A 27236-nucleotide genomic window follows, 5' to 3' on the forward strand; every position below is an offset into this window, starting at 1 on the left:
CTAGCTAAACTAAAGGTGGACCAAATGATGGGGTTTTATTTTATTTTATTTTATTTACATCAATTTATATACCGTATCTTATTGCTACTGCAAGACAGTGAAACAACCAAAAGTATTAAAGGAACTTAGAGAAGTGCTGGCAGCTTCACTGGCTGATATTTTCAACAGAGACAAGAGTGGTCCCAGAGAATTGGAGAAGGACGGGGATGTGGTCTCTTTCCACAAAAATGAAAGTAAGGACAAGGCTGGAAACTATAGGCTGGTAAGTCTGACCTCTGTGGTTAAGTGAATTAGTGAAAAGACTCAGGAAAGATGTCAGGAAGTATTTTTTCACAGAGAGGGTGGTGGATGCTTGGAATGCCCTCCCGCGGGAGGTGGTGGAGATGAAAACAGTAAAGGAATTCAAACATGCGTGGGATATGCATAAAGGAATTCTGTGCAGAAGGAATGGATCCTCAGAAGCTTAGCCAAAATTGGGTGGCGGAGCAGGTGGGGGGAAGAGGGGTTGTGGTTGGGAGGCGAGGATAGTGGAGGGCAGACTTATATGGTCTGTGCCAGAGCCGGTGATGCGAGGCAGGACTGGTGGTTGGGAGGCGGGAAATACTCTGGGCAGACTTGTACTGTCTGTGCCCTGAATAAGGCAGGTACAAATCAAGGTAAGGTATACATATGAGTTTGTCTTGTTGGGCAGACTGGATGGACCGTGCAGGTCTTTTTCTGCCGTCATCTACTATGTTACTATGTAAAACAGAGAATAGTGAGATTACTGGAATCCAATGGATTACAGGATCCGATGCAGAATTATTTCATTAGAGGCAAGTCTTATCAGATAAATACAATTCATTTCTTTGACTGGATTACCAGAGATTTGGATCGAGGGAGAATGCTAGATGTGGTGTACTTAGATTTTAGCAAAGCTTTTGACCCGGTTCCACATAGGTGACTTAAAAATAAACCGAATGCCCTCGGAATCGGCCTTAAAGTGACTGGGTTAGAAACATAGAAAAATAAATGCAAATAAAGACTATATGGCTTGTCCAGTCTGCCCATCCATGTCATCTACTCTCCCTGTCACTCCCTTAGAGATCTTATGTACTTGTCCCAAGATTCCTTGAATTCAGATACAGTTTTCAGTTTCAACAAGGAACCGATTGTGTGGAAGGCAACAGACGGTAGTGGTAAATGGAACTCACTCTGAGGAAAAGGATGTTACCATTGGTGTGCAGTAAGGTTCAGTTCTCGGGCCGGTTCTTTTTAACAATTTTGTAAGCAATATTACCGAAGGACTGTTTGGTAAGGTTTGCCTCTTTGCGGAAGATACCAAGATCTGGAATAGGGTACACACCTCTGATGACAAAGATAACATGAGAAGGAACCTAACAAAACTTCAAGAATGGTACAGAACTTGGCAGCTAAGATTTAAGGTTAAAAAATACTGAGGCATACATTTGGGATGGGAGTACAGTTAAGGAGGCAAGGTAATTCTGTGCACAGAAGAGGACAAAGACTTGGGTGTGATCATATGTGATGATCTTAAGATTGTCACAGAGGGAGAAAAGGCGATGGTGAAAGCTTGAAGGATGCTTGGGCACTCAGACAGAGGAATGGCCATCAGGAAAAAGGAGGTGATAATGCCTCTGTATAAGTGAGACCTCATTTGAGTATTGTGTACAATTCTGGAGAACACATCTTCAAAAAGAAATACACAGGATGGTGTCAGACATCTTTGTCATAAAGTGTATTTCAACAGACTTAAAAGATCAAAATATGTATACTTTGGGAAAAAGGCAGGACAGGGGAGATATAATAGACATATTTAAATACATATGTGGCATAAATGCACAAGAGGCGAGTATCTTTCAATTGAAAGGAAGCTCTGGAATGAGGGGGCATAGGATGAACGTGAAAGGGGCAAGACTCAGGAGTAACCTGAGGAAATACTTCTTCATGGAAAAGGTAGTGAATTCATGAAACGACCTCCTGGTGGAGGTGATGACGACAAAGACTGTAGCTAAATTCAAGAAAGTTGGGACAAGTACATAGGATCTCTAAGGGAGAGGAAGGAATAGCAGGTAGTATGGTTGGGCAGACTGGATAAGCCATACGGTCTTTATCTGCCTTCATTTTTCTATGTTTCTAATACGAATGAACACAAATGTGCAACTATTTGAAACTACATTAATTATGAATCACAGTTTTATATTTCTTTTATTATTATTATTTAATTTTCATAATACAATTCCAAGAAAAAACTTGATACAGAAAAGGCAGAAAAAAATTCAACAAAATCACAGAAGGAAAAAAAAAACTTATTGTACATAGAATTAAAAATTATTTTGTCATCTTACTGTACACCGCCTTGAATGAATTCCTTCAAAAAGGCGGTAAATAAATCCTAATAATAACCATCCATCAAACTGAGAGAGGAAAGGCACTATACAAGAAAAAACCTATTAAAGATTATAGAAATTAAAAAAGCAATAAACAGTTTTAATTCTTTATCGAAATAGATGTAGACATTACAAATAATGGTGGTGATGGAGAAACAACAGACTTAGGGCCCTGTTTACTAAGGTGCTATCATTTTTAGCACATGATAACGCTAGAGACACCCATGTATTTGACACCCATGATGTAGGAGGAGCCAGAATTTTTAGTAAACTGGTCCACCAGACATTCCAGGAGAGCAATGGGGCACCCTAGAGGGCACTTCTGTGAACTTCATAAAAATGATCTCAAGTACACATCTCACCTTTGCTTCCTTATCTTGTCCCCTGAGCCATCCAAAACCCACCGCACACCACTAAAATAGTCCATATGAGTGAAGGAGCAACCTATATGTGGGTATAGTAGGGTTTTGGTGAGTTTGGGAGGGGGTCACAATTTCCACAAGTGTGACAGGCAGAGGGAGATAGGGACCTGGGTCCCCTACTGTGTACTGCACCGACCACTGCACTACTCCAGGGACCTGCATGCTGTTCTAATAGACCTGCCTTTAACATCTGAGGCTGTCATAGAGGCTGGTAAATCATATTTTTATTTAAATTTTGGGGGGTGGGAGACAAGTGGCCACTGGGGGTGGTATTGGGGGGAGGGGTCACCCTTGATTCCCTCCAGTGGCCATTTGGTCATTTAGGGTACCTTTTTGTGCCTTATTCGATCTAAAAACAGGTCTAGATCAAAACGTCTTGGTTTTTATTCCTGGACGTTTTTGTTTTGTTCCATTATAGCTGTAAAATGTCCAAGTGTTAGACATGCCCTAATCCAGCCTTTGAAAAGTCCGCGACATGCCCCCTTGTGATTTGGACGCACTGCACACGAATTAAATAGATAAACGTCTGCACAATAGGTTTAGAAAATACAGATTTGGACGTTTTGAGAAGAAAAAAGTAAAAAATGGTGCTTTATGATACTTTTTAGATGTTTTTCTCTTTTGAAAATGAGCCCCATAGTGTAACAAATATGGACTACTTTATGCAGTAGCCACATGCAGTGGTCAAGGATAAACAGCACACAGAAATTATACACTTCTTGTGTTAATTTTAACAAGGACAATACATACTACAATTTAAGTGTAAAGCATCTCCCATTAAGCACAATGCTTAGTATACACTTGAGATATTTTAGTAGATGCATACTAAACATTTTTAGCTTGTGCTTTAGTCTTGTCATTTTCCTTGAAGCATGACTAACCTCACCTTGATACTGATAAATAAATATAAGTTTATATTTAAGTGGATTCTTTTTGTTTTAAGACCTCCAGAAGAGCCTCGTATCTTAATGATTTTGTGCATGCACTATCTTCAATCATTGATGAATATGAAATATTAGCCTTCTATTTACCATGTATGAACCAAATTCCAAGATCATACATCATAGATCATTCTAAAATAGTGGTTATTACCTTTCCTGTTCTTCAGCTTTATTGGAAACAGCTTTCTGCCATGTGTATACATCAACAATCTTCCTAAAAGGCACACTGAATGGATGAAATATATGTACTGTAATTCCTGTCCTGTGTAGAAAGTCTTCTGTTTATTGCCTTGCAAGACAAAGAAAAAAAAAAAAAAAAAAAAGAAGTAAATGAAATTTTTTTTTAAATTTTAAATCACTTAAGGAGTTGTTTATTAAAGCTTAGCTCGAGTTATCTGTAGCAAGGCCCATTTTATTCCTATGGGCCCTGCTGCAGATAACTCGAGCTAAGCTTTAGTAAACAACCCCCCTAGTATTTATACATTTACAAACCCTACAAAAGAGGCATAACACTTGCTAGAGAAAGAGATGATATGAATATTCAAATATTTGACAGAATTTAATAAGATATAGGAGGGTGAGCATTCTCACACGAAATTGAAGGACAAGAGATCAGTTGCTGCAAAGAAAATACAAGGGAGAACAATGAGGAAACATATCACTACTCAGAAAGCAGCAGACATCTGAAACATCTTACTGGCAGAGGTACTAGCAACCAAATCCATGACAGAATTTAAATATACTTGAAACATATACACAAGGGGTAAATAAAATAAATTGTTTTCTGCCTGAAAAATCTGTTTTACACATGGAGCATGAGAGCATTTTAGCAAAATGGCTTGGTGAAGTAATAAAATAAATTCTGAAGAGAAAGGCTCCTGAGAAGACACAGGAGCAGCTGCACCAGGGATGGCAGAAAAATCACCAGCAACACGTGCAGGTAAAGAAACACACAAACTCTGAATCGGCAGAGCAGCCCCTTCACCCACAGGGGCTGAATCTTGCTGAGGCAAAATCACCACAGGCGTCAGAGAAAGAACAGCGTTATGTGAAGAAAATGAGGCCTTGAGTATCCAGTGTGAGAAGTCAATAGCTCTGCTAGCCCTCTGTGACTGCTTTGGGTGGAATCAAGCTAGCACAACCCACTGGACAGTGCTTCGACGCTGCTCTGCACTTCCCATAGCGAGAGCATCGCTTAACAGCCTCTCCCGTTATCATAAATGAAGTGAAAGTAAAAACTGCAAGTAAAGCCCGAACAGTAATATAAATTTAAAGCTGTATTCACCAAATAGCTGATAAAAAGATGATTTCTCTATATAGACCAAAGCTCTCAATTTAACCAAAAAACCCCTTCAAACTGGTGCCAAAGTATTCAAATTACATGCTCAAAGTGCCCGCTTTTTTTTTTTTTTTAACGTGTGAGGAAGGGGGGGGGGTAGAGTATCAGGCTTGGACAGTGCTTTTTTTATACGAAAAATGGTACCGGTACTCATTGAGGGTGGGGTCACCACCTATGGCTCTACCCATACGGTAGCCACACCCACAGTAGCCACACCCCTCATACCAGCCATGGTACATATAAACAGGTATCATGAAAAATACTATATCAGTATAGAAATAACGTGATTTTTTTTCATTATAAATAATTTCTGTAAGCTGTTACAGCTCCGGTATACCCAGTTCAAAAAAAGACAGATGTAAATTCTCAAATGCCCCCCTAGAGTGCCTGGTTGGTGTCCTGGCATGTCAGGGAGACCACTGCACTACAAATGCTGGCTCCTCTCCAGTGCTTTTTTTGTGCCGGTACGCAACGGTACAGCGTACCGGCACCTTTTTTCAGAGGTCCAGCGATTCTCCTCCCTCCTCTGCCCTCCCCTCGCCAGCGATTCTCCTCCCTCCCCTCTCCCATGGCCAGCAATTCTCCTCCCTCCCCTGCCCTCCCCGCTCCCATGTCTAACTTCCACTCACTCTAAAAACGAAGTCGCAGGCAGCGGTGAACTTGTGGGTGGCGCTAGTAAAAGCAGCAAGCTCAACTCCGTCGTCCTTCGCTTCCCTGCTGCCCTCTCAGCATCCCGCCCGCCCTCGTGGAAAGGAAATGACATCAGAGGAAGGCGGGACACAGAGAGAGCCATATCAACCAACACACCAACTTTTCCAACAGTTGCAACTTAAACATTGTATATCATCAAAACTATCTATCAACTCGCTAACAGAAGATGAACCAAACATTTGGGCATTGTGCAACTCCATTTCAGCCCACCCTAAACCTGCCTCTGCTTGAAAGGAACTTTTTTAAAAATGGAAAATTTTTTTCACATACATCTACCAAAGAATCTTGGAGGCCTTCCAAAGTTCCATAGAAACATGTGGAACTTTGGAAGGCTAAGTGCTTTGAAAATGAGCCCCTTGGTCTACAAAGCTTAATCAGTCAATTTCAGAGGACCAATGGAAAATCATATGGACTAAAATTTTTAAATCCACTAAATCAGCAGAAATTATGCAATCTATTTACTTCTTCATGAACAGACCTCTATGGACACCAATTAAAACTGCCAAAATTAATAGAACCGGTAATTCAAGATTGTTGGTCCTGTAGAAAAGCTGAAGGCTCATTGTAACATTTATTATTTGACTGCCCTCTCTTGACACATGTCTGGAATAAAGTCTGGAAAATGATTTGCCATATCTTCTAGTTTTCAGAAACCCTAAAATACAAAATACTACTAAAAGGGACACTAGGGGAGTCTTTTACTAAAGCTTAGCTCGAGTTATCTGTAGCAGGGCCCAATTTATTCCTATGGCCTACACCAGCGCAGGCCATTAGTAAAAGGATCCCTAAATATTTTCCCCTGTAGCACATAACATGTATCTCATCAAAAAAAATCAAGAACTTACTGGAATGCTGCTGCTGCTGTACTCCAATACCCATTATGGGGCTCTCACCAACGTTTGACCCACAAGATTCAAAATAATACAAACACTGCTGAACAGAAGCAACGATCTAAGGAAGAAACACAGATGACTAAAACATCTTACATTCTCAGTCTGAGTATAAGTCCTATCTTACTGCTAGTGAATGTTTAGAAATAAAACAAAGATAAAATATATATATATATATATATATGGAGTGAAGATTTTCCTGTAGAAAAAGTCTTCTCGTTAAATAAATGGAAACTTCAGACCCACACATTAACTCTCAGCATTCACATAGAAGTCAAAAAAGCATTGAAACTCTAAGCAAAGGGCAGGACAAGCATTGTAGAATTTGTTGAGATGAGATCCAGAGAAATGAGGTTTTAGTCTGAGGTTGGTAGGCTTTCCTATTCCTGTTTTTTCGTTTCTTCAGCAGTTTCCCATATATCTGTGGTCTACTGGACTTGGACTTCTTTCCATCTCTTGGATTATAAAACTGATGGTGCCATATTGATCTATACTGTATTTATTAGCTTTCTAGCCTACAGGTATTCGTATTTTACTTTACTACACGTGCCTTCAAGGGCTGGTCAAAGGGGACTGGGCACACCCGACAAATCAGAATTGTGCTTGCCCTGTCAATCCCAACCCACACTCACCATGCTCCCTTGAAATCTCTATACTTTCTAAAATCGCTATTTACACATGTACACATCTGTACATGTAAATGTTTTTCACGAATGAATATGCTTTAAAACAGAGACCAAAATGTAGATGCATGAATAATTCATGACAAATCAAAATTGTTGTGAGAAACAGAAAGTGAATCCCTGGTTTCCTTAGCACAAGTAATTAGTGGAATAGAATCAGGAGCTAAAATAGATGGGAGCCTGTTTACTAACTTGCAGTAAAATAATGCATTGGTGAGCTGAGATCTCATTACCTTCAGTTACTGAATCCTACAGTTACTTATCTACAGCAGATGTTCTCTGTGGACAGCAGGATACAAGTCTTCAGAGATGGCGTGATGTCACTAACAGAACCAGAAGTGGAAGAGCTTCTGAAGCTTACATCAAATCAAAAGCTTCACAATTCACATGCGCATCACTTTCTACCTGACACTGTTGTGTGGGGAACTTTTCAATCTTTGGCTTTCTTCAGAGCCATTTAGATACATCATTACAATTTCAATTCAAGCCATGTTTATTATGTATTTATTTTGCTTCATATATATTTTGTTTGGTATCCTGTTGCTGTTGTGCAGGTTCCCAATGTCCTCATAGTACAGAAAATGATGCACACGGCAGGTATCTTCTCAAAATGTCTGGACTGGTCTAAGCTGAAGCTCTTCCATGCCGAGCATCACCCCATCAACCAGGCCTTGTTATGCTGCTTGTCCTTGGAGAAATACAGTTTTTCATTACTGCAGCCATGAATAATGTACGTTCACAGCTGGAGCAAAGCAAGGGCAGCAGACCTCATATGAGACTCACCATCTTTTTTAAAGGGCTGACCCATTCTGTTATTATAAACCACCCCCTAATCCAGATCTCTTTGTAAAATGAACGAGCACCACCAAAGCAATTGCTACCACCTACCAATCCCTAAGTAAAATGAAGTGTGCCCTTTCCCCCTGTTACTCCTCTGGGTCTCCCATAACCTCCAATAAATACCTTAGAATCCTTGGTGGGTAACAGGGAGCAGGAGTGAGCAATCCTTAGTTGCTCCTGCTTTCAGAAATGGTAGCTATGGGGGACCATAGCAATAGTTATCATGGTATAATTTGGAAGCCTGACCTCTGATGGTAGTAATATGATACTACTCTAAATACTATTACTAATGCTCCTAAAGTTGAGAGAACAAACACTATGGAGGATTATCTAATTTTTAAATGACTAGAGACTCAACTGCCCTGGGATAAGTCTTTGACTTTTACTACATGCAACCCCATAGGGCTTCTTCTCATTGGCTCAAAGGCAAACCGAAAAACTGTAGTGAGAAACAATTCCCATATAAGTGGGAGAAAAAATACTACAAAAAAAACTGTTGCCTAAATAAAACTCCCAAACCCAAGTGTTAGTTATACTCAACTTTAATCAAAAAGTACTTAAAATAGAAAAATATGTTTCTAGGGCCAGAGCTCTGCCATAATAAAGTATAATCACTTATCTGAAATACTACTCATCAGTACTTGTTTGCTTCTTCAATGCATGTTCATGAGAACTCAGACATTACAAGGCAGCCTGCTCAAAGTCCCAAATCCTCAACAAGGGTCCCCCTTGTTTCGCAAAGCTGCATCAAGAGGAGAAACTTTCCACAAAATGATATTGGCACAAAATGGTGATGGATTAAAGATGCTGTCCACTGCAGATCCAAACCAGCTGAGGTTAACAACCAGAAGCCACACCCATCAAAAGCTCCTTCCAATGAATTGAGTTTGTGAGTACTATGATACTACCACTTGGGGCATACACAAATAAATCTCAATAAAAAATGTTGACGATGCAACAGAGCAAGAGAAACCAGAGATTATTCCTGCTCCCTATATCCACCAGGGATTCCAAGTGGAACAGCAGCCTAGTGGTTACAGCAATAGGCTGAGAATCATAAAAGCCAAGTTCAGACCCCACTGAAGTTCTCTCTGATCTTGGGCAAATCTGTTTCACTATAGTTCTAATACCTCTAATAGACACAGTACTCCTAACAACTATGCATATGCCAAAATTCCTTTATTAAGTCTTACAATGAAACAATAAATACAATTCTATTAAACATTTTCTGGAATAAATAAAAATATATTCCTTTTTCCCAAGTTATTTATGCAATGTTTTTCTCTCTCTTTCTCTCGGGATATAAACTTTGCTAAAAAGATTGACCTAAGGGGTTCACAAATTTCTTCTCAGTAATGTATATGCAACTCTTATAATATCAATACTGAGAATAAGTATCTAAAGGAGGGACATTTGACTTTTCTCTTTATCTGGTTTTCTCAGATACCTGACAGCTTTTAGGTATCTAATCTCTGTTTCACCATTATAACGGTGTCATATGCATTAACTGCTTGTTGAAAGCCCATGGGACAACTGTTGAAAGGTAATATTATTACTGCTCTCTGAAGAGTGCCGAATGACATTTGTACTGCTGATTCTGTATTTTGATAGGTTTTTGAAAGAAAGTTACTTCTTAGTAAACAGAATTTTGAATCTAGTACCAAAGGTCAGAACAAAGCTCTGGCAACAATATGCTCCCAGTATTCCAGTATGAAATTCAATACCATTTACAAAGAAGTATCTCTACAGTCATAGTTTCTCAGCAAAGAGTAACTATGGAGCTCATTTTCAAAAGAGAACATCCAAAAAGAAAAGACTTACCAACGACTTATACTTCTTTTCAAGAAGCCTAAGTACTACTGTTCTGCTATAGTAGGCATGCTGGAATAGAAATGAAAACAGAGAGAAAAATGGCCTAAGTGTATGCAACATTTAAACAAAGAAAAACACACACACCACTGCAATTCCATTTCAATAATATTACAAACTTCTCTCACCTCTACAATTCTTTCAGTTTACAACTCTAAAAATAAAGGCTGCCGTGAAGGTGATGTACTACCAGGCATAGGAGCCAACTTTTCAAAATGATTGGGGGTGCTGAAATTTTTTTTTTTTTTTTTACAGGCAGTGTCCCCCCCCCCCCCCCCCCCCCCCCCCCCCCCCCCCCACCCCATACCTTAAAATTATATCTACTGCAGTCTTCACCTGGGCAGTGGCAGCGCCACTCATAGGCTGCCTGCAACCTACACCAGGACTTCTTCCCTGAACAGTCCCACCCCTCAATCCCCCTGTACTGTGCAAATATAAAGAGATGCAAATTTCAAAAACTGACATATTTCAATCACTATACTATAGGTTAACAAATACAAATAAAACAAAAAATAGAAAATATGATATCATTTTAGTGGACTAAATACATTTTTCAATTAGCTTTCAAAGGCCAAAACCTCTTTCCTCAGGTCAGCACAGTATACTGCTGTTATGGTATTCTGTACTGACACAAGAAAGGAGGGTTTGGTCTCCAAACATTAGTCAAAAATGTATTAAAATTAGTCCAGTAAACATTACTTCCATTTTCTGTATTTATTAACACAGCTACCACACTACTTTATCCTAAACTAAAAATAAAATTCATTTTTTCCTACCTTTGTGGTCTGGCCGTTTACTGTTTCTAATTGTGTTGGTCCCAGTCTCTTGTTTCTTCTTTCCTCAATCTTTAACTTTCCCCCCTTTCCATCCATCGTCTACCCCCTCTCTCCCCCTTTTCCTTCCAGCATCCGCCCCCTCTCTTCCCCCTTTCCATCCAGTATCTGCCCCCTCTCTCTCTCCTTTCCATCCTTCATCTGCCCCCTCTCTTCCCTCTTTCCATCCGGCGTCTATTTTCTCCATTCATGTGTAGTTTTTCTCCTCTTTTCCCTTTCCCTCATCTCTGTCAGTATGCCTCTCCTTCCTCTTTCTTCACTCTCTTCCATCCATATGCAACTCCTTCCTCTCTCTTCCCTCTCCTCCATCCATGTCCACCATTTTTCTTCTCTCCGCCCCTCCATCCATGTTCATCTCACTTCCTCTCTTTCCTCCCCGCCATCCATGTCCAGCATTTTCCCTCTCTCCCCTCCATCCATGTGCATCTCCTCCTGTCTTCCCTCCCCTCCATTCATGTCCATCATTTCTCCTGCCCTCCCCTGCATCCATGTACAGCAACTTTCATCTCTCCCCTGCCCTCCCATCCATCCATGTTCAGCAACTCTCCTCTCTCCCCTGCCCTCCCCTGCATCCATGTTCAGCAACTCTCCTCTCTCCCCTGCATCCATGTTCAGCAACTCTCCACTCTCCCCTGCCCTCCCCTGTATCCATTTCCAGCAACTCTCCTCTCTCCCCTGCCCTCTCCTGCATCTATGTCCAGCAACTCCCCTGCCCTCCCCTGTATCCATGTTCAGCAAATCTCCTCTCTCCCCTGCCCCCTGTCCTCCCCTGTATCCATGTTCAGCAAGTCTCCTCTCTCCCCTGCCCCATGCCCTCCCCTGTATCTATGTTCAGCAAGTCTCCTCTCTCCCCTGCCCCATGCCCTCCCCTGTATCCATGTTCAGCAAGTCTCCTCTCTCCCCTGCCTGCCCCTGCATCCATGTTCAGCAACTCTCCTCTCTCCCTGCATCCATGTTCAGCAACTCTCCTCTGTCCCCTGTCCTCCCCTGTATCCATGTTCAGCAACTCTCCTCTCTCCCCTGCCCTCCCCTGTAGTCATGTTCAGCAACTCTCCTCCCTCCCCTGTCCCCTGCCCTCCCCTGTATCCATGTTCAGCAACTCTCCTCTCTCCCCTGTCCCCTGCCCCCTGCCCAGCATCAATGTTCAGCGATTTCTTCCCTGCCCTACCTCTTAAAACTAATTTTACCTGACTGAACGAAAGAAGCAGAGTACAGCCGGCTCCGTCTTCACCTTTCTTCTTCCCTCTCAGCTGTGGTCACGCCCTCATTTCCTGTTTACGCAAGGGCAGGAGCACAGCTGAGAGGGAAGAAGAAAGTTGAAGACGGAGCATGTACTCTGCTTCTTTCACTGCCGTTCAGTCACCTAAAATTAGTTTTAAGCGCTGGCTGAGCGGCAGGAAAGCAAGGAGGGCAGGTTTAAAAATATTGGGGGTGCTTGAGCACCCACAGCACCCACGGAGTCAGCGCCTATGCTACCAGGGCCTTTTTTGAGAGGGTATTAAGTACTGGAACCTTTTCGTTTGTCTGCTAAAATTGACCCATGGACCTTAAGTTGTAATGAAAGAGTTCAGGCTCTACATACCAATTCTGCCTTGTCAGGGGGCCTGGCTATTGTGGGGTGGGTCCCTCAGTGATCACCTCACTTCTATGTTCAGATGTTGATGTTAGCTTATTTTGCCTTGGTGAAGGCAAATACAGTATCTGAACACACTGGAAGTTAGTTAAATATATATTGACAAGTCCATAAAAATTAGCATCACCTACAATTTATTTGATGCATTTTAGTTCAAAAATAATTGTTGTACTATTTGCTGGTAAGTACTAATAAAGCTTAGTAAAACCAGGTTACTTACCTATAGCAGGTGTTTTCTATAACCAGCAAGATATAAGTTCTCACACCAGGGCAACATCATCCACTGCAAACCAGGTGGATAAGCATCTTCAGCTTAGACGGTTTTCCAGAAGCCTTTGCGATGTGCTACCCTGCATGAATCTTACCACCCCACCTTGCATTGTTGCGCAGGACTTTTGTAGTCATTGAAATAGCTAAGTTTAGGTGACATCTCCTAGGGGATGTGGAATGTAGGAAGGCATGTGAGGGCTTTTATTCTGCTGTCCAAGGAGTAATTATTTTTTCCCATGAATAAGCAGCATAGTAGGAGGACTTCTTAACGGATTTCAAAAATAATATCAACGACATTCAATTTTTTTAAATAGAGGGTACATATTAATATATGCTACCTGCACTTTTAAAATATTTAAAAAAAAAAAAGACATATTAGGGGCACATTCACTAAAGGGCATTAAGAATGGTTGACATGTGGAAACAGGCCACTATACAACCACATTATGGGGGTTTGAGGTAGGCTGCTTATTTCCGCACGTCAAACCGTACATTACTGATTTTTTCACAATTTTCTGTTAGGTGGTATGGCATGGGCATCAAGTGAGCATGGAAATGCTAGTCAGCTATTGTGTTAGACTTACTGCATGCTAATTGGCTAACACAGAGTTATCTAAGAATATCTTTTGTATTTGATGTTAACACAGATTTATGACATGCAGTGAACACAATCCTTGCTGGTCTAGTGGGCTTCCTCTGGGGGCAGGGATCTCCTTGCATTACCACAATTCAAATGCTCTTGCGGCCGGATCAAAGATATGCAGAAATTGTGGCTCAATTATAGATCAGACCACAGGGTCCCAGGTTTGAGCTCTGGTTTCCCTGACAGAATACCTTTCTCCTACTGGTCCCTTCTGAAGAATCAGGACCTGGCTTATCTGAATGCAGCCAATGAAATCGGGCCAACAGGTTAGGGGCACAGATATTACCAGCAGGCTCCCAGCTATGCTCTTCTGGGCTATAACCTTCCTAATCCACAGGATAATGGAGACGGACCCAGAGGTATCCAGCATCAAAGAAGTCCTCGATGAGGTGCTCATGATGCTCCCCCCATGGTAACTGGCTGCAGGGGAGGAGGCTGCTAGTCGGAAAACAGGTTTTGCTTGCAGGGCCACATGGAACACCAGAGGGATAAAGAGATGTGCTGGAAGCTACACATGGAAGGCCACTGAATTGACTCATCCTTGGATCACAAAGAGTCCCATGAACCTCTGCTTGAATTTTCCCATAAGTCTATTGCTCCTTAGATGATAGGCGGAGACCAATGTTCCCTCTAAGCACAGTGACTGAACAATTGCTTATACATCTTAGCAGCGTCACTCACAGATTCTACATGGTTGCTTACAAAAATATCAACCCAACTTTCAAACAAAAATCAAACTATAAAAATTAAATAAAAATTGATAAAACTAAATCAATTACTGACCTGATTTAAATGAGTTTCAAATAAAATTGTGCTATATGAAATGGTCTATGCTGTTGTTTCTTTGTCACTTCCAGTCTTGTGAAATGCATTGCTAATACTGGCGCTCAAAAATTTTTTAAACTTGTTGCTCACACACAAAAAAAATTTGCATGTACCAGTCTACTCCTTAGATGGAACACTGATGGAGACACAACTTTGACTCACATTATAAACTGGAGATTCTCTCAACAGCTTTTATGTTTCTGAACCTTTTCATTCTTTCTGTTATATTTGGTGATTTTGGTCACTTAAAGAGTTAGCCCAGTCTGGAAATAAGGATGAAGGCCATTGTTAGTAAATAATGACAAGGACTTGGAAGATGAATGTTCCTAATTATTGTAAACAAATTCTGCCTTTGGAAGTTAATTGGGTCCAGTAGTTCTGGCGATAGTTACAGAACCACCGTATATACTGTTCCCAGTTCTATTTATACATTTTGTTTGTCTGAAGGACAAGTGGCCTAGATGTGCAGAAGCTTCATCATGCTTCTTAAGAATCTTGTGATGAACTGTGTACCTCACTCAGAGACTCTGTGGGAAGGCGGCCATAAAGACGGACCACTTCCTATAGCAGAAATTCTTCCATTTCACAGGCAGGCAGGAGGCAAATGGCAGAATAAAATGTGCCATCTTGAGAAAAAAAATCTACGACAATCAAAATGGTGACTTCCCTTAGGACACGGTTAAATCTGTAATGAAGTCAACAGAAATCCATTCCCAGGGTTTAGAAGGTGCAGATATTAGCAGTAATAATCCATGAGGGGGCTGTCAAATGAAACCTTACTCTGGGCAAAATCTTCACAGGACATAACATCTTTAATATCTTGACCCCACCCTGGCCACAAGAAGTCACTGCCTACTATCTGTCTTGTTCTGCAAAATGCAAGGGTGCCTTGCTAATAAGGGGAAAGGGGATAAGATTTGCTATATCATCTATCTGTGGTTTTACATATTATATACAGGTACATATTTTGTACCTGGGGCAATGAAGGTTAAATGACTTGAACAAAGTCACAAAGAACTGCAATGGGAACTGAACCTGGTTCCCCTGGTTCTCAGGCCACTGCAGTAACCATTAGGCTACTCCTCCTCTCATGACAGCTGCAGAACACTTCCAGACATACCTTGCCTTAAAGATTTTTTTTTGTTACATTTGTACCCCGCACTTTCCCACTCATGGCAGGCTCAATGCGGCTTACATGGGGCAATGGAGGGTTAAGTGACTTGCCCAGAGTCACAAGGAGCTGCCTGTGCCTGAAGTGGGAATCAAACTCAGTTCCTCAGTTCCCCAGGACCAAAGTCCACCACCCTAACCACTAGGCCACTCCTTGACCCTCTTGTACAGGAATCATTAATGCCAGCTCCAACCTGTCCTCTTCCCTGATCTTGTCATTTCTCGCTGTGAATCTTGTGCAGGGCAAACTTGTCTTTCCATGTTCCACAATTTGCATCTTTCAGGTACCCAGGACAAAGTTCTCTATGTGAAGAATAGTGATAGTTCTCCGGGGCAGAGCATTGGTCTAATTATTCTGGGTGCCTGGTTGGTGGATCAGGGCAAAGCTAAAATCTGAAACTTGAAAAGTGATCAATGAGCTTGTCTACAGTTCATGTTTCAGGAGGTCCTAAGGAACCCAAGATTCTTATGGCCCATGTAGACCTGGACTTGATAATGAGTCTCCTCTAGAACATAGCAGTTGTAATAGCCAATAACTGCTAGTTGTGAATGTGATAATTCTTTTCAACTGCTGTCCACTTCCAGTAGTAGAATGCAATTTGGGGGGAAGAAATTGCCTGGTATCTTCTTCTTGGGACAGTACTGCACCCATTACTTCTTTGATGCATCAGCCTCCACGATGAATAATTGTTCTGGATCAGAGTGTATCAGGCGTAGAAAAGATGTGATTCCTGCCTTGAGACTACTGAATGCCCACTGTTGCTCCTGGCCCCATCTGAATGGCATGTTCTTCAGGATTTCAATCAGTGGAAAAATCACTCCAGAGAAGAGTTGTACAAATCATCAGTAGAATCTTGAAAATCCTAGAAATCACTGGATTCCCTTTATGTCTTTTGGGACAGCCATTTGATCACCACCAAGATCTTCTGGAGATCCATGGATGCCAGAGGAAATGATGTAACTCGTACATTTAATGGATTCCTTGTCAAATTCAGATTTCTCTAGCTTGACACAAAACGTACAGTATGCTTCTGAAGACACTTGAGAACTTGACAGACCTGGTGACTGTAATCTGCCAGATTCTCAGAGAAAATCAAAATATCATCTAGACATACTACCACACACAGGTTTTGGATTATCTCATTGACCAAAATTTGAAACATAGTAGAATTTCTTAAGCCAAAGAACATTAATAAATATTCAAAATGGCCATATCTGATGAAAAAAACAGTTTTCCTTATTCCTCCCTTTTGTAAATGAATAAGGTTGTAGGCACCACGATGGTCAAGCTTGGTGACATTTGGATCACTTGGACCACCTGAAGAAGTTCCAATAGTTCACTGATGAGGGGGAGTGGGTTATCAACTCTGGATGGTTACAGCATTGAGTCTTCAGTAAACTATACATAGGGGTCCTTTTACTAACCTTTTACCACAGCTGGAAAATGGTAAATTTTCCATTTTCCCAATTAATGGGCATGTGTTAATGTTGCCCTTAGAATGTGGCCATTAACAAACATTAATACAAGAGACCTTACTACCACCCATTTTGTAGGTGGTGTCACACCCACTCTCCCTTTCCAGTTACACCCCTTCCAAGAAAAATTCAGAAATATTTCTTCGCATATGGTATTGCAAGTGCATATTGGGATTTTACCTCAGGATACCTCAGTGCACCCTATGGAAAGCCTTTTTAATTTGTAGTAAGCAAGCACTAGCGCTAACCAAAATTTAGTAAAAGGACCCCATAGTTAAAGGGAGCCATCTTTCTGAGGTTAAAAAAAAAGTTGGGGTTCCTGCCAGAGATGTTGAAGGCATGATTAATCCCTTTTTGACGTTCTCTTTCAGGTATTCCCTTAATGCCTCGAATCTGGCTCTGAAAGAGAGTAAATTCTGCCAAATGGGATTTCTACCCCGGACTATAAGTCTGTTGGGCAGTCAATAAGGCCTGTGAGGTGGTACAGTGTCTGCTGTTATCAAACACTTCCCTATACATCAAATACTTCTTTGGTAGGCATCCAGTGTCCTCCTTGGTTGCTGCACATCTAGATTCCCAAGGCTGCATCCTCTTTCATTTCTAAATTAGGCAACAGTTCAACTGACAAAAAACATGGACGAGAATGTGATTTGGGGAGTTTTTCACTTGATATGGGGATCATGCAGTTCAAGACCATAGGAGCCAGCTCTATGGGTGCTAAGCACCCTCGATATCACACACTCTCTCCCTTTCCTGGGAGGGGTAACTTGTATTATGCTTGGCACCCACAAGCATTTTGAATTGTTGGCGTCTATGCTCAAGACAGGGAATCCACAGGATTATAGCAAAATGGGGCACATGAATTAAGTCAAATAATATCTCCTGGTAATCCTGAACCATAGTCACTGTAAGAGTTACAGTCTCTAGAGTTAGAGGGCACAAGGACACAGGAAAGCTGTCAATGTTTTCCACTGCTACGCTCACCTATTTTCACATTCTAGAACTTGGTACTGCTGAACGACGATCCAGGAAACAGACAGAGACTCCAGAGCCAACCACAGCAAATGCAAAAAGTATAATGTCCTTCCACAAAAGATACATTGGTGTGATCATATGAACAGGTCAGATAGTCATCATAAAATTCAGTCTTAGGGTGTCAAGTGATAATTGCTACTGCTGTATCCTGGAAATGCTCCCAGTTCTGAGGTCTGCTTCTGTAGGTATTCACATATGACCAGGCAGGCCACAACAGAGAGAGAATTACAGCATATCAGCATTATAGGCCTTTGAGCCTTTCTAGAAAACTCTGGAAAAACAATTGGTTAGGCACAGAAAAGGCTCATGTAGCCCACTTGTGTGACTTGGTAAACCTGCTTGCCTTCAAAGAAACAAAATTTCAGCCCAAGGTTAGTGTCCTCAAGGGAATTACAGGCTTTTCATGAGGCAATGAAGCATCTTTTTTAGTAGTTTCAAAACCGCTTGCCCACATGTAACATCTAAATGCATTTTCCAGTGCCTCAGAAACTGCAAAACTATTTGCTGTGGGACTTGTATTCTCAATTTAATCTGATATAAAGCATTTTTATTCTTAAGTCAAAATGTAGTTTATAGCATAATAAAAATGTACACTAGAAACATTTCTTACACCTGATTTATCCATAGATCTGTGAAATCTTCCCTACATATCTCCATGTTAAATAAATGTATTTAAGTCATAAAACTGTTAGTTTGGATTTATTTTCTTACCATCCATTTTTTGAACCACACAGCTTTAACATCAATTAGGGCCAAAAAGTAGACAGGATCCAAACATTTTTGCGAGGTAATCTGGCTTTGCTCTTGTGTTACAGACAAAAGAGAGAGTGTACTTTCCACTATTTCCTCCATATACCTCAAGAAAAAATTGAGAATAGAAAAAAACATTACTTAACTATATGCACAGTAAATATACAATTGAAAATGTTCCATATACTATATGACCTCTCACTTTTATCTGGTTTCGACAATATTTGTTAAAGAAACAAGAATTATGTCAAATTTGATGACATCATAATCACAATTACCAATCTGTCCTACCACCGTAACTGTTGCACCAGGTCCTGCGCTGCAATGATGACTACATCTAAAGCAGCTGCCCCTCTCATTAACTCTAGGACCTGCTGTTTCATAAAGCAGGTGTTTATGGCATCTAAAAACTTACAGCTATACTCACTAACATGCATTACCATGTTAGCGTGTTCTATTTTTAATAGTGTTAGCACAGTGAGGTAACACATGTTAATAAATAAAATTGGAAAACAAAGTGATACCTTTTTATTAGGCTAATTTAATCTTTCAACTAGCTTTTAGAAACCAAATGTCTCTTTCCTCAGATCAGGATAGTATCAGCAAAAAATGACTTTCAGTGAGTTTGCTCATATTTTTTATATGGCTGTCATCCATCTTAAAGTAGTATGGTAGCCATGTTAGTCCATTTTAAAGGTTAATAAAGAAAAATAACATAAAATAGAAAATAAGGGGACAATCTTTTATTGGAATAACTTACTACATTTTAGACTAGCTTTTGAAAGCCAATGTCTCTTTCCTCAGGTCAGGACAGTATGAACAAAAGATGACCACATTAGTAACTCTAACTGAAAACCTCCCTAGCATGCCTTAATGAGAAATTCACTTCAGTCAATAGTGGGGTAATTTAAATCCACGGGCTAATAAAATTGTTCTGCCAATTTTGTTAACCTGTGTAGTGCTGAGAAAAAATGCATGGCTCCATCAGGATGGTCTAAATTTTAGCATAATTTATTCTCAAAACAGGATTAGATCATAACCTAAACCTAGATAAGAATGATAACCCCACTAACCCCACTAAATAAATAACCAACAAAGATAATATGTTTAACTATTTGTTCAACAAAAAGATTAAATAAGAAATATACTTATGTGAAAAAGTATGCAAACCCTTCATTCAGTAGCTGATGGTACTTCCTTGAGCATCAACAACTTCAACTAAATGTTTCCTGTCACTGTTGACCAGTTTCTCAAACAAACCTTGAGGAATTTTCAATTCTGTGAAATTTAAGGACCCCTTTGCATGAACAGTTCACTTCAGATCTTGCCACAACATTTCAGTACAAATTAAGTCAAGAATTTGACTTTGCCAATCCAAAACACAATTGAGTCGATATTCAGCCCATGGCAGTTAGCAAAGTTAAAAGTGCTGACTGCCACAGGCAGAATATAACCTAGTTTTCAATACAGGGCCTTAACTCAACTTTAGCCAGTCACTGGAAGTTATCTAGGTGATACTCAAACCTGTGCCTCGATAACTAGCCAGATAAAGTTAGGAGAGCTTTTTTACTGTCCTAAATTTATCTAAGCAACTACCTGCTTAGTGGTCTGAAAATTGTTGCTAACCGGGCAAATCCAGCTCCATCCAGTCTCCCCCCGGCACTAACTAGATAGTGCCGCAGCTGTCTCCCCAGATATTTAGTGGCACTGTCTGGTTATTTGCTGCTGAAAATCCAGGAATCACTCAGCCAGCATGATTTAACTGGGCAGGGACCTCTCCTGTCCATTTAAATCATTTAAAATATTGGCCCAAATATCTTTTCTCCTTCAGCCATTGTGCAGTAAGTTTATTTGGATGCTTAAGATCAATGTGTTGCTGCATGACCCCCCCTTCGGATCAGCATGAACTCACAGACAAATGGCCTGACATTCTACTCTAGAGAACATTATGTAAAAAAAAATTTTGATCATCCAGAAGCTCTTTGGCAAATCTGAAGAGGGCAACATTTCTTTTTTAAGCAGTGGTTTCTTCTTAGATGCCCCCCCTCCCCCAAAAAAAGCACAATTCTCATTCAATTGTTCTCTGATGATTGACATATAAGCCCTCACATCAGTCACAGTGAGAGAGGTATACAGATCTTTAGGTGTCAGTCTGTGGTTCTTTGTGACTTTGTCAATTATTTTATTGTTTTCTCTTCAGGTGATCTTAGTAGGCGAACCATAGGCGCCCGGTATAAGAGGCTTGGGGAGGCTAAGCCTCCCCAGCCCGAACCATGACGACTTCTACCTTCCTCCCATTGCTAACTCTCTGACTGCCACTGCTGCCGGATTAGAAGTACGACGTCGACGAGTAATAGTAAAAGAGAGCCACGGGGTCACACTCGCATCCTGCATTCACGCATCTGCTGACTTTGCCAGCCTCTCCCTCTCCCGAACATCATTTCCTCTCCCAGCGACTGAGAGCAGCAGAGTCAGAAGACGTGCCTGGCCTGCCTGCAGCAGCCACTGAAGTTCCGGTAGAGTGAAGGGGAAGAGGAAATACAAGCAGAGAGAGAGACAGGGGAGAGACTCAAATTGCCTGCTTGGTGTGTGGAAGAAGGAGAGGGGGCAAAGGATAAGGAAACCTATTTTGTTATGGCGTTCCTTTCCTTTATTTTGTTAATTTATTTTCTACACAGTAAAACTTGTAGGCGAACCCTTTCACATGCAGCGTGATTTACTAAAACTGGTTTGTGAAGTACTGGGAGCAGAGAATGGAAATTCACCTCATCAGCTTTCCAGAAAGCATTTTCTTCTTGTTTGAATCTTTTTAACTGATTCCTAAATTGTGGAACAATAAAATCCTGCCAGAAAACATTTTCTTTTAAATACACATGTAAATAAAAATTTAAAAAATGTTTTCTGGCAGGATTTTATTGTTCCCCAATTTAGGAATCAGTTAAAAAGATTCAAACAAGAAGAAAATGCTTTCTGGAAAGCTGATGAGGTGAATTTCCATTCTCTGCTCCCAGTACTTCACAAACGAGTTTTAGTGAATCACGCTGCATGTGAAACGGTTCGCCTACAAGTTTTACTGTGTAGAAAATAAATTAATCTTTGTTCAGTGGTAGCTTTTGAAATATTATAGTAACACATTTTCAGATACTGGCAGTATACAATGTTTTGATTTATGGCTTTAAGTATTACATTTAAATATTTATATATGCAAAGTGAGCAAGCGTCTTTAACAGTTGCGCCTTGCAAGACACAACAAGAACCTGTTACAAAACAAATTACCTTTTGTATAAGTTTATAGAGTTTTAGATAAACAAGTTCTCCTCTTATGTCATTTAGAATTATAATGAGTAGCAAGAGTGCGGTATTACTAATCAATGCCAATACATATATATAAAAACAAAGAAATTATTTATTCAAAGATAAAAACAGTACCCGACGTTTGAATAAATAATTTCTTTGTTTTTATGTATGTGTATCGGTCTACTTCTTATAATAGATTTTTATATAGCAAGTAGACTGTTGCCTTTTTTGTTTTCTTTTTCTAATCAATGCCTACATTACACTACATTTTCTTCATTTTATCTAAAATATCATCCAATCCACGCTGTACACTATGGTAATAGCCTAGAGTAGTGGATGTAAAAAAAAGGTTGCGATTGTGGTTAGTATATGCTTTGCACAACCACTTTATTCTTTGACATAAGATACATATCTAATATCTAAATTTAATAAAATGTATTAACTGTAACTATTTTATTTTTACTTATTTTTTTTTCTGTGTTGTCAGACAATTATGGATGTAAGCCCCACCCCTAACCCCGCCCCTTTTAGCCTCCCCAAACAGTTGGGCCACCAACCGCCTATGAGGCTAACTGCTTCTGGCCAGGGTCATTGTAGCCTTCATCTATTTTCATTTGTAACCCCTCAGTCTGGTGGAGAAAGCCTCAAATGTTTAGAAGTAATTTTGTAACAATGTCCAGAGGGATGGGATAGGAGACAATGTCCTATTGTAGAGTGGGAATTGGTTAAAAGACAGAAAACAGAGATGGGTTAAATAGACAATTCTCTCAGTGGAGGAAGGTGGATAGAGGAGAACCACAGGGATCTATACTGAGACCAGTGCCTTTAAACATATTTAAAAATGATCTAGAAATGAGAACAATGAGTGAAGGGATCAAATTTGCAGATAATACAAAATTTTTCAGAGTAGTTAAATCACATACAGACTGTAAGAACTTGAAGGAGGAACTTGAGAGACTGGAAAACTGGGCAACCAAATGGCAGATAAAATTTTATGTTGACAAATGCAAAGGGTTGCACAATAGGAACAATAACCCAAATAATAGCTACATGGGGGTAGGTTCCACATTAAAAGTCACCACCCATAAAAAGATCTAGGTGTCATGGATAATACGTTGAAACCTTCTGCTCAGTATGTGATGGCAGCCAAAACAAAACAAACAGAATGTTAGGAATTATTAGGAAAGGAATAGAGAATAAATAAAGAATATCTCCAAAGTGAGACTGCACCTTCTGTATGCAATAATATTAGACAGACAAGCAGACCAGCAGTCTGGAAAGATGTGCAGCTTTATTAAAACAATCACCCGGTGTGGCCACGTTTCACCTGTGGGCTGCTTTAGGGGTAGAAACTAATATGCAAACAATCAAATTAAAATCATAAAATTAACACCAAAATTAAAAATATCAAATTTAAAAGCAATAAACATAATAAATAATACTTAATAAAACAGACAATAATAAATATTAGAGCAGAGAATAAGTGACAGTGAAAAACCACCAAAGTGGATCTACAAAATGCTCAAAAAAATGTTTTACAGCAGTAAAATCAACCCTTGGACAAAATATGTCAGTTTAGTGCACAGCATAAACTTCAACCATAGTAGTGATAATGTGCCATAGTAAAACATAATGAGGAGCACTGAAAAGGAGTATATATCTATTGGGGACTAGAACAGACTTTCTTCTAATAGTTACAACCAAATCCAACAATCTAAGAAATATAATAAAAGCTTTTCAAAACAGTGAAATAAAAAAAAAATCTTCAAAGTGCTTTATATAAAAAAGAATTAAACCAAAACAACTCACAGTGCAGCGTGTCCTTCCTTACAGCAGCAGATTTCCACCATGTTAGCAAACAGAGGGGGTCTTTTACAAAGACACGCTAGCATTTTTAGTGTGCGCTAGAGTCGCTCATAGGAATATATGGGTGTCTCTAGTGTTTACTGCACACCTTTGTAAAAGGGTTCCACAGTGAATCTACCTCTATTTACAGCAGAATTTATTTCCTGTCAAGTCAAAGGTCAACTAAACATTGGGATTGCTTTACACAGTATAAAATCTTCAAAAACCAGTATCAAAAAGCTTAAAAAAAGGCTTTAAAACTTCTTGAATGAAAAAGCCAATATTATTTAAACCTTAGGAACTCAATTCTAAAAACGCTAAAACCCGTAAAAAATGAGGACAAAAATGATCGTTCCAAAAAATTAAAAAGTAAGAAATAATGGTTGGAATTGATACAGCACCGTCTGTTCTCCTGAAAAAGATCATTTTTACTCAAAATCATTGCGTTTTGCCTTCAAAACGCTGATTTAAAGTTACAAAATGTATGTGTTGCAAAAAAGAGTAATGACCACATAAACATATAGGATCCCTTTTACCAAACTGAGGTAAAGGAGGTTGGCACTGGCATCAGCATGTGTTTTACACACGCACCGAGGTCCCCTTTTACTGCAGCTGGTAAAAAGGAAATCTCGCCTTCCTGCAGGAAATGGCCATGCAGCAAGTAAAGCACTTGCCTAACAGCCATTTTGGCCTCTCAAATTAACCCAGCAGTAACTGGACAGCACGCGGCACTGCCCAATTACCGCCGGGTACACTCCGGCGTTATAAAAATAAATAAGACCTGTGTTTACAAAGGAGCGCTATAGGTGTGTTAGGGTTTTTAACACGTGTCAAACACTAACGCTTGACAAACGCTAACGCGCCTATAGGAATGTATTGGCGTGTTAGCATTTAACGTGCCTTAACTTTAAAGGCATGTTAAGAATGCTAATGAACCTTAGTAAACATACCCCTAAATTTCTGTAGCGCAAGAAATGACAGCACGCTAGGGGTGGGAAGTACAGCCAGGCTACTGCAGTAGCAAAGCAGTACTTCCTGTATAGCGAGCGGTAAGCTTGAGTTGGGCTTACTGGTCCTTAGTAAAAGAAGCCCATAAATAATAATCTTATGAGTCTTATGAATAAAATTACATTTAAACATGTACATATAAAATTGCTAGTAAACATACTATAAATAATAAAACTATTGAGTAGGATAAATAACATGACAACATATTTACAAATAAATAAATATACATTAAAAATGATATAAATGTTCAAAAAACTAACAAAATACATCATCTTAGAACAATAAGATTATTTATATGTTTATGTGTTCATTCTTACACTTTTTGCACATCCAACTGTTTTTGTACTTTTTGACATCGTTTACATTTTACAATAAGTGAAAATTGCACTTCCTTGACCCAATGACAATTTTTAATTATTGGAATGCATAAACATGGCCGCTCAAATGCATAAACTTTTATAATTTTAATAAGCATTTTGAAGGCAAAACACAGCACTTTTGAATAAAAAATTTGCTTGTTCAGGAGGGTAGGCAGTACTGCATCAATTCGAACCATTACTTCTCACTTTTTAATTTTTTTGGAAAGGTAATTTTTTCCTGTTTTCCCAGGTTTTAGCATTTTTAAAGTGCTGCTTTTGCACGCACTGTACATGCGTAGGCACTTACGCAGCTTAGTAAAAGGGCACCTAAGTTAAGCGGAGGGGCATTTTTGAAAGAAATGTCTAAATCAGAATTTGGACGTTTTACAAAGACGTCCAAATTCCGAACAGGAAAGAAGGTCATTTTCGAAAAAGATAGATGTCTATCTTTTGCGTTCAAAAATACTATGGACGTCCTGTGATTTGGATGTCTGTGTTTTTGGGCCATTTTAAAAAAAAAAACCATCCAAGTGTAAAACATCCCAAATCAAGCCATTGGAACATGGGAAGAGCCAGCATTTTTAGTAGACTGGCCCCCCTGACATCCCAGGACAGCAATAGGGCACCCTAGTGGGCACTGCAGTGGACATCATAAAATGCTCCCAGGTACACATCTGACCATTGCTCCCATACTTTGTCTGCTGAGCCCCCCAAAACCCACTACCCCTGACTGTACACCACTACCATAGCTCTTATGAGTGAAGGGGGCACCTATATTTGGGTATAGTGGCTTTCTGGTGAGATTTGGAGGGCTCGCAGTAACAGGTAGGGAGAAGTAGGAGGCTGGGTCCAACTGTCTGCAGTGCACTGCACCTACTACTAGACTACTCCAGGGACCTGCATGCTATTCTGATGGACATGAGTATAACATCAAAGGGTGGCACAGAGGCTGGCAAGTAACATTTCTGGGGGGTGGGAGGGAGTTAGTGACCACTGGGGGTAGTAAGGTGAAGTCATCCCTGATTCCCTCCACTGGTCTTCTGGTCATTTGGGGCACCTTTTTGTGCCTTATTCGTTATAAAAACAGATCTAGCTCAAAACGTCTACGTTTTAGTCCTGGACGTTTTTGCTTTGTTCCATTATGGATGAAAGACGTCCAAGTCTTAGGAATGCCCAAGTCCCGCCTTGTACACGCCACTGTTTTGTTTTTGTTGTTACATTTGTACCCCGCGCTTTCCCACTCATGGCAGGCTCAATGCGGCTTACATGGGGCAATGGAGGGTTAAGTGACTTGCCCAGAGTCACAAGGAGCTGCCTGTGCCGGGAATCGAACTCAGTTCCTCAGTTCCCCAGGACCAAAATCCACCACCCTAACCACTAGGCCACTCCTGTTCCTCTACTGGCACGCCCCCTTGAGATTTCGACGTCCTTCAGAGAAAAAGACGTCCAAAAAGAGGTTCTGATAATACTGATTTGGACATTTCTGTGAGATAAAAGTCCAAATGCTGACTTATGTCACTTTTTGGATGACTATCTCTTTCGAAAATGAGCCCGATAGTAGCACATTTTTAAAAATAGGGAGCACATATTTTTCACCCAATACATAATTAATCTCTGAAACTCATTGCCAGAGGATGTGGAAAAAGCAACTAATGTAGCTGTGTTTAAAAAAGGTTTGGACAAATTCCTGTAGGCGAAGTCCATAAACTGTTAAGGCAGAGCTGGGGAAGGCCACTGCTTATCCCTGAGGATACATAGCATAGAATTTTGCTACTTTTTCGGGATTCTGCCAGCTATGTTTGACTTGAATTGGCCACTTTAAGCAAAGTGCTGATAAGGAAGGCTAAGAGGGACTTCGAAAAAAAGATTGCGTTGGAGGCCAAAACACATAGTAAAATTTTTTTAGGTATATTAAAAGCAAGAAACCATCAAAAGAATCGGTTGGACCACTAGATGACGGGGGGTTAAAGGGGCGATCAGGGAAGACAAAGCCGTAGTGGAGAGATT

General features: G+C 40.2%; 1 protein-coding gene across 3 annotated transcripts in view; it reads right to left on the reverse strand.

Annotated features, from left to right (window-relative positions):
- Positions 1-27236, reverse strand: part of TBC1D32 (TBC1 domain family member 32) — a 327052-nt gene that overhangs the window by 235714 nt on the left and 64102 nt on the right. For all 3 annotated transcript variants that reach the window (XM_030198562.1, XM_030198561.1, XM_030198563.1), the window contains exons 10-13: positions 18682-18826; positions 10038-10097; positions 6649-6754; positions 3905-4042 (exon numbers count right to left, since the gene is read on the reverse strand). In XM_030198562.1, the coding sequence (XP_030054422.1) occupies positions 3905-4042; positions 6649-6754; positions 10038-10097; positions 18682-18826 (449 nt within the window). The remainder of the gene's footprint in view (positions 1-3904; positions 4043-6648; positions 6755-10037; positions 10098-18681; positions 18827-27236) is intronic.

The sequence above is a fragment of the Microcaecilia unicolor genome, chromosome 3 (assembly GCF_901765095.1).
Source record: "Microcaecilia unicolor chromosome 3, aMicUni1.1, whole genome shotgun sequence".
Classification (NCBI taxonomy): Eukaryota; Metazoa; Chordata; class Amphibia; order Gymnophiona; family Siphonopidae; genus Microcaecilia; species Microcaecilia unicolor.